This window comes from Drosophila ananassae (assembly GCF_017639315.1).
Source record: "Drosophila ananassae strain 14024-0371.13 chromosome 4 unlocalized genomic scaffold, ASM1763931v2 tig00000054, whole genome shotgun sequence".
NCBI classification, from domain to species: domain Eukaryota; kingdom Metazoa; phylum Arthropoda; class Insecta; order Diptera; family Drosophilidae; genus Drosophila; species Drosophila ananassae.
The window spans coordinates 1,383,163-1,397,231 of record NW_025319037.1 but is presented as its reverse complement, the minus strand read 5'-3'; the positions used below and the strand labels follow the sequence as shown (position 1 = coordinate 1,397,231).

The window sequence follows — 14,069 nt, the reverse complement described above, 5'->3', positions numbered from 1 at the left end:
CTCCTGACACAAACGTGTTAGAGGCCTGAGATGTCCCAGCGGTTGGCATTGATTGCTTAGCAACCGCTTCATTGGCAGAAACCAAGCCGATAACGGAGCGGAAGTAGTGCTGGATAATTGCTCGCAAGGATGTAATAGAGCATGATGTCTGCGATTACACCTTGGGCAGCGGGATAATGAGCATCCGCGGGCTGACTTAAGGCAAACAGAACAGAGGGCAAGACGTCATCGACTCGTCCATCGACTCGAATCGCGGGAATAGATCCGAGATAGATAAGCGAGGATTAGGAGAAAGATATTACGAGGAAGAGTGTTGCACAGATAAGGCGGTTAATATAAGCGATTTAAGATTGTTAGTAGAGCAAAGTGACAAGATGTGGTAGAGACCATTTGTAGTCCGAACATAATACCCTGAACGGATCGTGTTGGGCATATGTCGAACTACAATGCCTGAGGAGCAGAGGACGAAAGTTTCTGGTCCTTCTACTAGGAATGTTAAAATTTAAGCGTGCTAGTAAATGCTGGCTGTCTATATTTCCAAAAATAAGATTATATAAAAACATGACTCCCAGCATCGTTCTACGATTTGTTAATGATGGTAAGTTGATTAGTAAAAGTCTACTATGATAAAAGGGGAGGTAAAGATTTGCATCCCAATTAAGTCCCCTAAGCGCAAAATTAAGGAAGTTTTTTTGTACAGATTCAATGTGATCTTGGTGTACTCCATATTGAGGACTCCAGACACACGATCCATACTCAAGAATCGGACGGACCAGTGATGTATATAACGTTTTAGTTATGTACGGGTCATTAAATTCTTTTGACCATCTTTTAATAAAACCAAGCACACCCATAGCTTTATTAACCATGGTAGATACATCGTCGGTAAATTTAAGTTTCAAATCTAATAGGACACCTAGATCGTTAACCTGAGTTAATCGTTCTAAGGCGTTCCCATAGAGACAGTACATAGCCTGGTGAGGACTAGATCGGTAAAAAGACATAAGTTTACATTTCGATCCATTAAGCTTTAGGTTATTTGCTAAACACCAATTTTGAATTTTATCCAAATCGGATTGACGTCTAGACTGGGCGCTAGTGAATTTATACTGAAGGCATAGCTTAACGTCATCAGCGTACATAAGTACAAGTGAATTAGTTAAGGCAAGGGGCAAGTCGTTAATAAACAGAGTAAAACGTAGGGGTCCAAGATGGCTTCCTTGGATGTGGCGCGGACTAAACGCGAGGTAACATCTTTAAAGAAAACACGTTGGGTTCTCCCTGATAAGTAGCTCGAAATCCACATAAGAAGATCAGTTGGGAATCCCAAAAGACTGAGTTTACTTATAAGAAGCGAATGGTTAACAGAGTCAAATGCTTTACTGAAGTCAGTGTATATGACGTCTGTTTGTAATCCATTCCGGAAGCCATCCGTGATAAAAGATGTTAGCTCCAATAAGTTGGTAGTGGTGGAGCGGCGCTTCATGAAGCCATGCTGGAACGGAGTTATTATTGAACTACATAGGTGTTGCAAATGTGGAGTGATAAGTTTTTCAAAAAGCTTTGGAATTGCTGACAATTTAGAGATGCCTCTATAATTAGAAGCGTCGGATTTTTTCCCTTTTTTATGCAGCGGAATAATGAAGGATTCCTTCCACATAAGGGGAAAGATCGAAGTTTCCAGCGATAGATTAAAGAGTTTAACAAGCGGTTTGCACAGTGCCTCGGCGCAGTACTTCAGAACACAGCCTGGTACTCCATCAGGGCCTGGCGAATACACGGACTTAACCTTAAGAAGATCCGATAACACACCACTTTGATCAAAAGATGGGCAAAATATAAGGTTGGCTGATTGGATTTTATAAGTGTAAGGCTGAGCTAAACTGCTGCTAGGTGAATAGGTAGTTTGAAAAAACTGTGCAAAGAGATCGGCCATTGCCTGATCGGTGTTCGCATAAGAGTTCGCAAACGTAAGCAGTGGGGGAAAAGATACATGTTTACGCTTAGTGTTTACAAAGTTATAAAACTGCTTCGGATCCTGAGTAAACTGAATCCTGCAGCGGCGGATTAGTCGGATCAACTTGAAAAAAAGGACAATAGTACAACAGTCTAGGGAGTTGATTTTTTTAAACCGTGAAACCTTAATTCATAATCATTTCGGGATCTAATTATTTGGAGTAAAAACCCTTTTTATACCCTTGCTTATTATAATTTTGGTCAAAAATGTGCAACGCAGTGAAGGAGACAACTCCGACCCTATAAAGTATATATTTTCTTAATCAGGATCTATTGAGCTATCAGCGTTTTGATAGCGAACGAATTAAAAAAGACTCCACAATTCAATTTCAATATTTTTATTGGGTCAATTTAACCCCAAAACAACAGCAGCGGCCGAATATAAAAGTGCATAAACCTAAGAGCTTGCGCAGAAGCTCCACCAAAGCTCCCAAAGTGCATGCGCTACAAAAGAACAACAAAGCGCATGCGAATCTGGGAGAAACAAAGAATATGGAACAGCTGATAACGGGCAATTAGCGGACCGCTGCGGCTAGTTACACTGAGAGACTTAAATAGAAATAATTATGCTATTTGATGCTGGCACAAGTCCCAACAGGATCACCTTCTGATCTGGCAACGCATTGAAGGAGACATCTCCGCCCCTGTAGAGTATATATATTCTTGATCAGGGTCACCTTCTGAGTCGATATTAGCATGTCCGTCTGTCTGTCTCTTTTTACGCAAACTAGTCTCTCAGTTTTAAAGCTATTGAGAAACTTTGCACACATCTTTCTGTTGCTTGCAGACAGTATATAAGTCAGAACGCCCGAGATCGGTCGGCTATATCCTATAGCTACCATATAACTGATTGGTCGGAAATGCCATAACTTTGCCGTTTTTTATGTGAGAATTGGACTTTTACTGATTCGATTTTGGAAAATTCGATATACTAAATTTCTTAAGAATCGGCCGACTGCAAGCATCTTTACATTCTTCGTTCATGGGACTGTTCATGGGAACAAAGTCTCCATTCAGTGTTCATAGGAACAAAGTCAAATCTTTACAATCTTCGTTCATGAGACTGTTCATGGGAACAAAGTCTCCATTCAGTGTTCATAGGAACAAAGTCTTCGTGCATAGCAGAAGCAAGCATCGTGCTCTGAATAAACAGCATTGTGTATTGCGCGGCTACTGTCGCGGCTAAAAGGATAGTTTAGTTTGCTTACAAGTTTGCTTTAAGTCAAATTAACCAAACGTCGATGAGAAACTGATTTCTTTTATTTGCTATTTGCAAACAAATTGATGGATGTTACGCTAATAATGGTTTTTAATAGCAGCCGAATAAAGAGACCAGTTTCAGTTCCGATTTTCAATATGTTATTAGGGGTTCAATTTAACCCTAAAACCCCAGCCGCTCAAATCGATGCCAAAAATACAAGTAAAAGTGAAGCTTAGCAATTGAAGCTCAGAATAATGCATTTGTCTATCATTTCGTTGGCAAGAGGCGAGTCGGGGTAACGCATAAAAATGCAAAATGAGTAAGTGTGCAGCAGCTCTACAAAAAAGCTCCCAAAAGCGCATGCGCATGCCCATGAACGTGGGAGAAACAAACAAAATAGGAACTGCTGATAAACCCGCCGGTGCTCCTCCGTTTCAGAGCCTTTCCAAATTATTTGAAACTTGAAACAGCTTCGCCTTTGGCTGCTTTGCAAAACATCCACCCCCGTTGAAGGCTGGACCTTCAACAGAATCCTTGAGGGGACGCTTAGTCGTTGCAACCGATATCTTCAATACGACTACCTGGTTCACTTCGTCATGCCCAGGAACCAGCTCCTGTATCCTGGCCAGAGGCCACTTCATTGGGGGTAGATTCTCATTCTTCCGACAGAAACTACGGGGCCAGGGGTGCTCAATTTGAAAAGCTTAGGTTGAATCACGGGGCCCGACATCAGGACATCATTAAGGAAATAACCAGTAGATATAGCAGCCGAACCGCTGAACACAATTCTGAGCCTATTAGTGGAGCTGACTTCCATCAGAACGCAGTGTTGGGGAAGGAAAAACTGGTACTTACCTCGCAATTCCTTACCATCGCAATCGAGCTCCTCCTTAGTAGCCTGATCGATAGGCGCAGGCAGGCTTCCAGTTTCCAGAATTGGTGGATAAGATAATCGAGGCGATCGTGTGTTTGCGGAGTCACATCTGCCTCAATGTACACAGGATACGTGGATAGGCGTGACTTCAGGCAAAGTTTAATCGAGACTCAATCCGTAGGGAAATCATAAACTTCAAGGCCAGCCACCACTGCAGAGTATTTGCACCGATAAAATTGAAGTTAACTGGCCAGTCACGATGTGATAAGGTGAACTAATGAGGACGTGTGATGTAAGGCTCGGAAAGGAGGGGAGGCTCCTGACACAAACGTGTTAGAGGCCTGAGATGTCCCAGCGGTTGGCATTGATTGCTTAGCAACCGCTTCATTGACAGAAACCAAGCCGATAACGGCTCAAGAATCCAGCTTGACTTCGGCATGGCTTGGGGTCGGTACGTCCACATCAGTACCATAGATTGGGGTTTGTGGATCATACTCTCCATAGTCATCATGGCCAGAGCCAGCTAATAGACTTGAGAAGTGATCCCTCCATAACCTCAGCACAATCTCTGCATCTGTGATTAGGTTTCCGTCATCGTCCTTGCACGCAACTCCTCCAGTCTTAAAACCTTGGGTCAGACGCTTAACCCTCTGGTAGAAGTTACGAGCTTCATTCCGGTCTCTGCTGCTCTCAATGCTCTCACACTCACGCCTCTCCTGTTCTCTCTTCTTGCGTCTGAAGAGGCGTTTCTCATCTCTCCTCCTTGACCTGTAGACCTCGACAACAGCCCTTGTGGCCCCAGCTTGCAGTGTTCTTCCGTAGGCGGCGTCTTTTGCAGCTGTTGCGTCGCGACACTCCTGGTCGTACCATGGATTCCTCTTTGGGGTACGTTGGAATCCGATGACCTCTTCTGCAGAAGTTCGCAGGGAGTGGGATATGAGTGCCCACATATTGCTGATGTCTTCAGGTGTTGGAGTTGCTTGGCTCAGTAGGCCTGTGACTTGAGTGGAGAATGCATCCCTTGTCCGTTGTGATTGCAGCTTCCCGATGTCCAGCTTTCTCAACAGTCCTCGACGTGCTACCTTCGCAACACATAGCCGTGTGCGAATCTTAGCTGCAACAAGATAATGGTCGGAGTCGATGTTGGGACCCCGACAGGATCGCACGTCGAGTACGTTAGATGCATGCCTTGCATCGATCACAACATGATCTATCTGATTTCTGGTCAGTCGATCAGGAGAGAGCCATGATGCCTTGTGTATGTCCAAATGACGAAACCCAGTACTACGAACTACCATATTATGCGCTGCAGCAAAGCCTATTAATCATTCATAAGTTGGGACATTCCACACATTTTATATTTGGCCGATCAACAAAATTTCATAAGGATCGGCCGACTATATCCTATGACTGTCATGGAACGGAGCTAAGATGGAAGTTTTTTAAATCTAGTCCGTTCTGTCAAATTTCATATTGATTAGCCGACCATATTCTAAAGCTGCCATATAACTGAATGATCGGAAATGGCACAAAATTGGTACTTTAAAAGATGCTTGCTGCTGTTTCCAAAATTTTTATTAGAAATTTGATTTAATATTGTACTATATACGATCCGATATGCAACCCTAGTCAAAATTATTTTCACAGGGAAATTGTTCAACAAAACCAGAATAACAACTTAAAGAAGTTGGGATGTGCAAATAATTATGTGTTTATACGGCTGGTATAGTGCCAATCTTGGCTCGGTCGACATATATCAAAAAGCAAAATAAAGGATGTGTGCAAAGTTTTAATTAGATAGTTTATAAAACTAAAAGACTAGTTCAAGCAGAAACAAATGGGCAGACACTGATAGACGGACATGTTAATGTGGGTTTAGGAGGTAATTCTGATCAAAAATGTATATAGTTTATAGGGTTCTTTACTGAGTTGCACACTACTGACCAAAATTGTAATACCCTCTAAAGAGGTATAAAAACGGGGAAAACAGTTCTGACCAGAATATCTGATAGGGATAGTTCAGTCACCAATCGACTCGTATTCTAGAGAATTGCGATTACAGCTTAGTAAATTAAATCAGACGAAAAAAGAAACTCGAATGTTCCCATTAGGCATTGGTAAGACTTACGGAAAGCTAGCACGTCTGCGTGCACGGAAGATGGAGAAAGAAGAATCACCACGGAACGTATCGGTTCTGTCGGGCCGCCGCCGCCGCGCTCAAATGTTATAGGAGAGAGCGGAGACGGCGGGGAACGAAGCGCCCCACTGTGTGTTTAGAAAATTCAGAAACGCAGAAATGCATTTGGAATGCTCAAAGGGGGGAGTGCGAGGGTATCCGGACCAATTCCGGTGACCTGCATAATAACAATATCAAGCGGAGCCAAGGGGGGGGGGGCCAACAAAGAGATCCCGCCAATAGAAATGCGACGGGAATGGGAGAAAGTTAACGGCGCGAACAGAGGAACGAAGGATTAACGGCAGGAAGCGAGATTTGAAAGGTTAATCCTTTCACCTCAGGCGCTATATAAGGAGCGCCACTGGAGCAAATCGAGGACGAGTCTTCTAGGGAAGCTGGACGAGTTAAGTAAAAAAACCCCCGTGGGTAAGTCTGACATTCAAGCGGGAAAGTTTCCTTGGTGGAAATAGGAGTATAGGCTGAAGGACCCCTCGTGGGTAAGTCCCACAGTCACAAGTGCGGGATTCTCTGATCCGTGGCCGGCGGCTGTATGGGAGTCATAACGCGAGGATAAAACAAGGAGCAAGCGGGAAAGGATCAAGGATCCTCTGAATAACTGAAGCCTAAGGTAAATCGAGTCGGGTTGTTTTATTCCCGAACACGATAGGTGTCCTGGTGTCGGAGCAATAGCGACGGATCTTATCGACGGATCTCAGCCTTAACGATTTCTGACCGCGACGACCAGGTGTCATCCTGTAAAACGATGGGGATCCAGCTCGGGAACTCAAGCCCGCATATAAAACCAAAACCAAACAACCAAGACCGAGACACCCCGGTCAAGTCAGGAGATTCTTGATCCAGGCTTGCTGAGGCGTACCCACAGCGATCACCTGCAGTGAAGGAGGCGCGAAGCCAAACCTCAGGTCAACCATAGATCCTGAGTAGCGTAGGCTCGAAGGTGTTTGGAGGCTGGCCACGTCGAAAGGGCGGCCACGACGGCCCAGTGAGCAAAGGATAACGACGATCCAAGGCGCCCATAGCAAGAGCAGCAGCGACAATGGGGAGCGGCAAGGTCAACGACAGGGAGCGGATCAACGGCGACACCAACAACGAGAGCGGCAACGGTAGCGGCGACAGCGGCAGGAGCGGAGCAGCATAGGCCCCGCAGCTGGAGCACGTAGCTCCAAACTGATGGAACCTTGAGCCAAACCGGCGACAGGCACCAAGACCACACGTCCTGCTGGGTGAAAGCTTTGGGAAGGCGTGTATATTTGCACCAACCCGGAACGGGGACCAGGGAACGACGGGAGTACGAGTGGTCAAACGGCGGAGTCGAGCAGCAGCATTCGGAGAGATTCACCCATTGTAAACAAGATATAAAAAGGGATATTGTTTAACGAAGCACTTGGTGATATTTCTGGGCTCGGGTAGTCACGTCGAATATATAAATTCGGTGGAACGACCCACAAACTCTGAGAGCTAGCCGCAGCATTTGTTGCGAGCAAAAACAAGCGAAACAGTTCGTTACAGAATGCCGCCCTGTGCGACACAGTCCATTGAAGTATTATTAATAGAAGAAGCAGCGCCGATATTAATCCAGGAATCAACCTTTTGCTTCTTTTTAAATTTAATTTATCAAAATCCTCTGCCAAGATGACTACTTTTGCATGACTTTATTTGAGAGAGATTTCTATTGTGCTATCATTTATTCCATGAATTTTTGCAATGTTGCAAAACAAGTTTTTTCGATTCTATAATAGTTGTTTCGTCCATATCGCTGTCGGATTTATCGACTAGTCTTGGCAACTTTGTATCCCTTTGTCCCTTAGCGTTGAACTCGGTGCGACTTATATTTTTTTTATAGTTTTTTTCACTGTGCGGTTGAACCATAAGAAACTTTATACTTTTTATTTGAATTTAGCATGAAATTTGTCGCTAAATGGTTTGAAACAGTGATGCTCAACCATCGACTCAACTACGGCTCGACTCTACACTGACTTTTATAGCTTACCTGGAAATTTAATGATGTTCTTAGTGGGTACAATTTTATTGCACACATTGCCTTCATTCTTCTTCCAATTATTAATTAAAAACTTAAGATATGAACTTTAATATTTAGTTGAAACCGAAATATAAGGACGGTTATACTCAAGTTTCCCTTTTAAATGAAATGACCTTCTAAATGAGTTTCCCTTCTCTAACTAATATTTTTGGCCAAAAAAGATAGTGAACTGATAGCATATCAGGATATCAGAACAATGTGAAACGACTTCGTAGTTTCATCATTGGCAGGACAACTAAAAATAAAATATCTATTGATGAGAACCATGTTCCACACACTCTATCAGTTAAATTTACAGAAATGTATTTTGTTTATGTAAGGTAAGAAGTGGTGCAAAATTCTAATGCTGAATTCCTTATAGTCTCTGAGATTCGAGCTTTCATACTAGCAGACGGACTTAGCTATATCGATATACTAGCCGTATCAACGTAAAAACTAAAAAATACCCTTGTACTCTACGAGTACTGGGTATAAAAATTAGCAGTCTGCTAGGTGTCGCCGCATGCCCTAGGTTATAGTTAGCGCGTGAAGACACTATATACTTATAGCCAAAGAATTAAAAATTCTCAAAACATTTGACAAAAATTTGGCTTGGGAGAAATTTGGGTAAATGAAAAATACCAAACTGAATCAGTGGGAACTTTGGTGTCACCAGCCAAATATTTATTTTTAAAAATTATTATAAATAAATAATATATACACAGATTCTGCTCCAAAATGCGTGTCGATTGGTATCTCACCTATCCCGATTCTTTTCTTTCAAAATTCAGAGTTTTTTCTTCCAAAAAAGTCCTATCCGCGGTTGCTTATATCAGTACCCTTGCAGAGAGTATTATAATTTTGGTCAAAAGTGTGCAACGCAGTGAAGGAAACATCTCGGACGCTATAAACGGACTATTCCATTTTAGGCAATCTTATTTGTTCTACCAAATTTCATTATGATCGGCCGACTACATCCGATAGCCGCCATATAACTGAACGTTTGGAAATGGCACAACCTTAACTGCCAGGGTATATCAACTTCGGCTCCTCCCGAAGTAGGACATAACAGCTGCTGCATAGCCAATTCCTTTAAAATATAATAAGCATAAATATAAAAATTAAAATTTATTTATTAAATTAAGCCGAAGTTGATATACCAGTTAAGTAGCAGCTTATATTATTATATATATGTATGATCGTAAATAGTTGGCCGATCCTTATGAGAATTTCACCATGGAATCGCGTTTCTAATAAAAATGTTGGAAACAGCACCAAGCATCTTTAAAAATAGTAAGGTTGCGCCATTTCCGATCGTTCAGTTTTATGGCAGCTATAGGATGTAGTCGGCTGATCCCTTTGTAATTTCGCAAATCAGATTACTTTGCCCAGAATAGACTCTGTACCAAGTCCCATCTTAAAAAACACCAAAGTTATGCTGTGTGTGCAAAGTGTCAACTTGATAGCTTTAAAACTGAGAGACTAGTTTGCGCAAAAACAGACAGACGGGCAGGTATATATATACTTTATAGTGCCGGAAATGTCTCCCCTCACTGCGTTTCACACTATTGAAACATACTTAATATGTATCGATAGTTCATTTTTGCAGTCACTATAAGTATTGAATAAAAGTTTTTTTTGTTTACCAACCAAGCCGGACGTCTTTTTACTCAAGCGGGAATAAAACCAACAGGTTATGGGCACAGGGCACATACATACATATACCAGTATGGACCATGGACCATCGAGGGGCGCGACACACTGCCGGAATTTTAGGCACAGCGAATCAAAATCAAAGAAGAGGGAGAAAGACGATCTCAATCTGGAACGAGCGGCTTGCACGCATAGCCTTTCGTTGCAAACCCAGCAAATAACTGTGGCAAGCGTGGACATGTAAAAGCCGAGTGTCGCTAAAAAAAAGGAGCAAGTTCTAACTGGACAAAAGCAGTGAAGCTTATTGGGAGCTCAGTATGTGTTTGGATAGCGGTGCTGCACGCCACATGTGCTGTAATGAAGACTTGGTTACAAAGAAGCATAGCGAGATGATTGGATTAGCTGGAGACGGATTTCTGCAGGCGGAGAGAAAAGGAGTAGTCAAGCTAAAGACAGATCGATACACAATTGTACTAAACAATGACGTCACGTCGCATATTTGTTTACTTTCTGAAAGGCAAAGAGGAGGTATTCCCAAAGTTCGTGGAATTTAAGGAGCACATGGAGAGAAAAACTGGAAAGCTTTTAAAGTGTACACGAAGCGACAACGGAAAGGAATTTGTTAACGCAACCTTTAATAATTTTCTCAAAGCAAATGGGGTCAGGCGGCAGTTGACAATCCCGTAACCGTAGGTTAGTGGAGATGGCCCGATGCTTGCTGATGCAGTCTGGACTGGTGGAGTCTATGGGGAGAAGGTTTATTTACATCCGTGTATCTACGAAACAGATCGCCTACAAACGCACTGAAAGACATGACTCCGATGGAAGCGTGGAACGGTAAAAAACCATAAATATCTACTTTTAAAGTTTTTGGTTGTTTCGCCGTTGCATTGGATAAGGGGAACTGGAGGATGAGAGGGAAAACTGTAGCAACGATGTAGGCTCAGATGGCAAAATCAACACCGGCTCGCCCGGATAGGGCAGTTCGGACGACGAAAGCTCATGCGACCAAAACAAGGTCGGCATAAAAAATGATCACTGCAGTGACGATTTCATCAGCGTAGAGGATGAGGACACCAGAGGGAATGAGGACAACGCCCAGGACGGAAAACGAGTGGGTCCTGGAAGAGCTAAACTAAACGAAGAACAACAGATAAACCTAGATGCCCGCGAAACCAGTTCAATGTTTTAGAAGCAGCAAATAACAGCGACATATTTATTCTAATTAGCTACGAAGAAGCAATTGGATGTCCGAATTCTGAATTATGGTTGAAAGCGATGAATCGAGGGTACGAAGCTCTTATGAACAATCATACTTGACAGACAGTAAATCTTCCCAAGACATAACGCGCTATAGACTGCACATGGGTTTTTGCTGTGAAGTGGAGTGTCAATGGTCAAGTGCAACGTTATAAGGCACCGCTAGTAGCCAAGTATTTCACAGCAGTAGGACTGTGCGAGTAATTACACAGCAGGGGAATTAATTACTCTCAGAGTTGTTCACCTGTCTATCAAATTGAGAGCATTCGTTCCATATTTGCCTTGGCTGCACAGTTAAAACTAGATTTTTACCAGATGGTTATCAAAAGATCATGCGGACGGCGTGCTTTGGCTAAAAAAGGCAATATATGGCCTTACACAATCTGGCAGAGAATGAAACTGTAAACTGGGTGGAGTTCTGGGTGCCAGTTCTACTGGCATTGGTTTAAACCCATGATTTTTACATGCCATGTCTATAAATGTCAAGTGGACCGCATCTTGCACTTATTCTTGTATACGTGGAAGACCTGATCATAGCTTGTCAAGATAAAGATGATCTCATGAGCATTAAAAGCAAGATATCTCAGGCGAATTGGGGGAGATAATGCTGAGTCAAACCCTATATATTGGGAATCTGCTTGAGCGGCACGGCATTGGGGATTGTAGAGCCGCTGCAACTCCACTGGGATGCAAAAGAGTCAAGGAAAAGACATATCAAGAGGTCATAGGAGAACTTTACATAGGAGTAGGCCAGAAATTTTATATTCAGTATCTAAATCGGCGCAGCGCAATAAGGATCCCCATATTGAGCATTGGACAGGAGTAAAACATGTATTCAGATATTTGCCATCGACAAAAGATCTTAAATTGCTTACAAAATACGCAATGATCCTTTAGCCGGTTACATGGACGCTGACTGTTGAGGCGACAAAACTGATAAAAAGTCATTCACAGCATACCTATTATATCTAGCTGGAAGACCAATATCTCCGTTGCGGAGAATCTAAAACAGCAACAGTTTTACATACTGACAATTTAAGCGCAAGAGATGTAAGAGATTGTAAGAGATGTAGTTAAGGAAGGGCAGATTATTTTTAAGTATCTTTCTACTAAACAGGTGATTGAAAGTATATTAAAAAAGAACCTCCAGAAACAAAAACATTGTGAGCTTACTAAAACGTAAAGTTTGTATTAAAATATAAAATGAGAGCTTAAATTGAGGAACGGTATTGACACTATCGTAATAATACTGTAACCACTAGCCTTTAATATGTATCGATATTACATATTACATATATTACCTTTCGATTTTGCAGTCACTATGAGTAAATAAAAGTTTTGTTCGCTTACCAACCAATCCGGACGTCTTTTTACTCAAGCAGGAATAAATCCAATAGTTTATGAGCCCAGGGCACACATAAAAGTAAGGACCAAAGTAAGGAAATATATCGCTATACGAAAGCTTCAACATGAGTTTGCTATACCAAATTATGGAAGGAATTATGATTATTGACATATTCAGATGCGCAGCGTACTGGTTCACGCGGAGTTATGGAATGTGGCGTCAGGCGAGTTGAAACGGCAAGATGCTGGTGAAAAAACGATTGGCCAAGATGGGACGGTAATGGCCATGATTACCCTCAGCATTAAAACACCGCAGCTAAGTTACATCAAAACGTGTCGTACACCGAGTGATCCAGTCAGAAAAGTATAACTACAGAACGTTTCTGAGTTTAAAATATGGGGACTGCCAAAATCTAATTTCCAGTCACCTTAATGCGTTCAGCGAAGTTTTAGATCAGCTCTCTTCCGTGGGAATTGACATAAGTGAGGAGCTGTGAGCAATAATTCTTCTATCGAGCCTTTCCGAGGAGTACGAAAATTTTGTAGTCGCTATCGAGACGCGCGACACACTGCCGATAAAAATCAAAGAAGAGGGAGAGAGACGATCTCAATCTGGAACGAGCGATTGCACGCAATGCCTTTCGTGGCAAACACTGCAAATCCAGTTTCCAAAAAAGTTTGAAGAATGTCATATGTTATAACTGTGGCAAGCGTGGACATGTAATGTCTGAGTCGGTTAAAAAAAAGAAGCAAGCTCGAACTGGTCAAAAGAAGTGCAGCTTATTGGGAGCTCTGGATGTGTTTGGATACCGTAGCTACAAGCCATAGGCTCTGTAATGTTTACAAGCCACATGTTCTCTTGTTTACAAAGAAGCACACCGAGACGAATGGATTAGCTGGAGACGGATTTCTGCAGGCGGAGGGAAAAGGAGTAGTCAAGCTAAAGACAGATCGATACACAATTGTACTAAACGATGTCCTATTTGTTCCTATGATGAAGGGAAACTTTATGTCCGTAAGTCAAACCGTTTTTTCAGTCAATTTGGTTCCCTTTAACGAAAAACACGCAAAGATTATTATTTATTAAAATAAATAAAAATAATCTATATACATTCGAAGAAAATTCCAATAGTTGTTTTGCTGTTTCCAATGCCGATGGAATTTGTGGCACGTGCGATATGGTCACATAAATTATCGCAGTCTGACTGATGTTGTGAAGAACAAAATTATTCGTGGAATTGAAGGTTGTAATTTACCAAAAAACACTTCCTGTAAAACAGGCATGTTGAGCAAGATAACCGTCCCCACATAAATCTGAAAGCCGATCCAAAGAAGTATTCATATTAGTTTATACAGATGTATGCGGCCCGTTTAGTACAAGATCACTGGGTGGAAATCGATATTTTCTCACATTCATCGATGACACGTCACGTCGCATATTTGTTTACTTTCTGAAAAGCAAAGACGAGGTATTCTCAAAGTTCGTGGAATTTAAGGAGCTGGA

The 14,069-nt window shown here is 42.2% G+C and overlaps 1 protein-coding gene across 1 annotated transcript; it reads right to left on the bottom strand.

Moving 5' to 3' along the window:
* Window positions 1–4,504: 4,504 nt before the first annotated feature.
* Window positions 4,505–5,389, bottom strand: LOC123257720. The gene has a single exon (XM_044717645.1). It carries the CDS (start codon window positions 5,387–5,389, stop codon window positions 4,505–4,507), a length of 885 nt encoding a protein of 294 aa, XP_044573580.1.
* Between the last annotated feature and the right edge of the window lie 8,680 nt (window positions 5,390–14,069).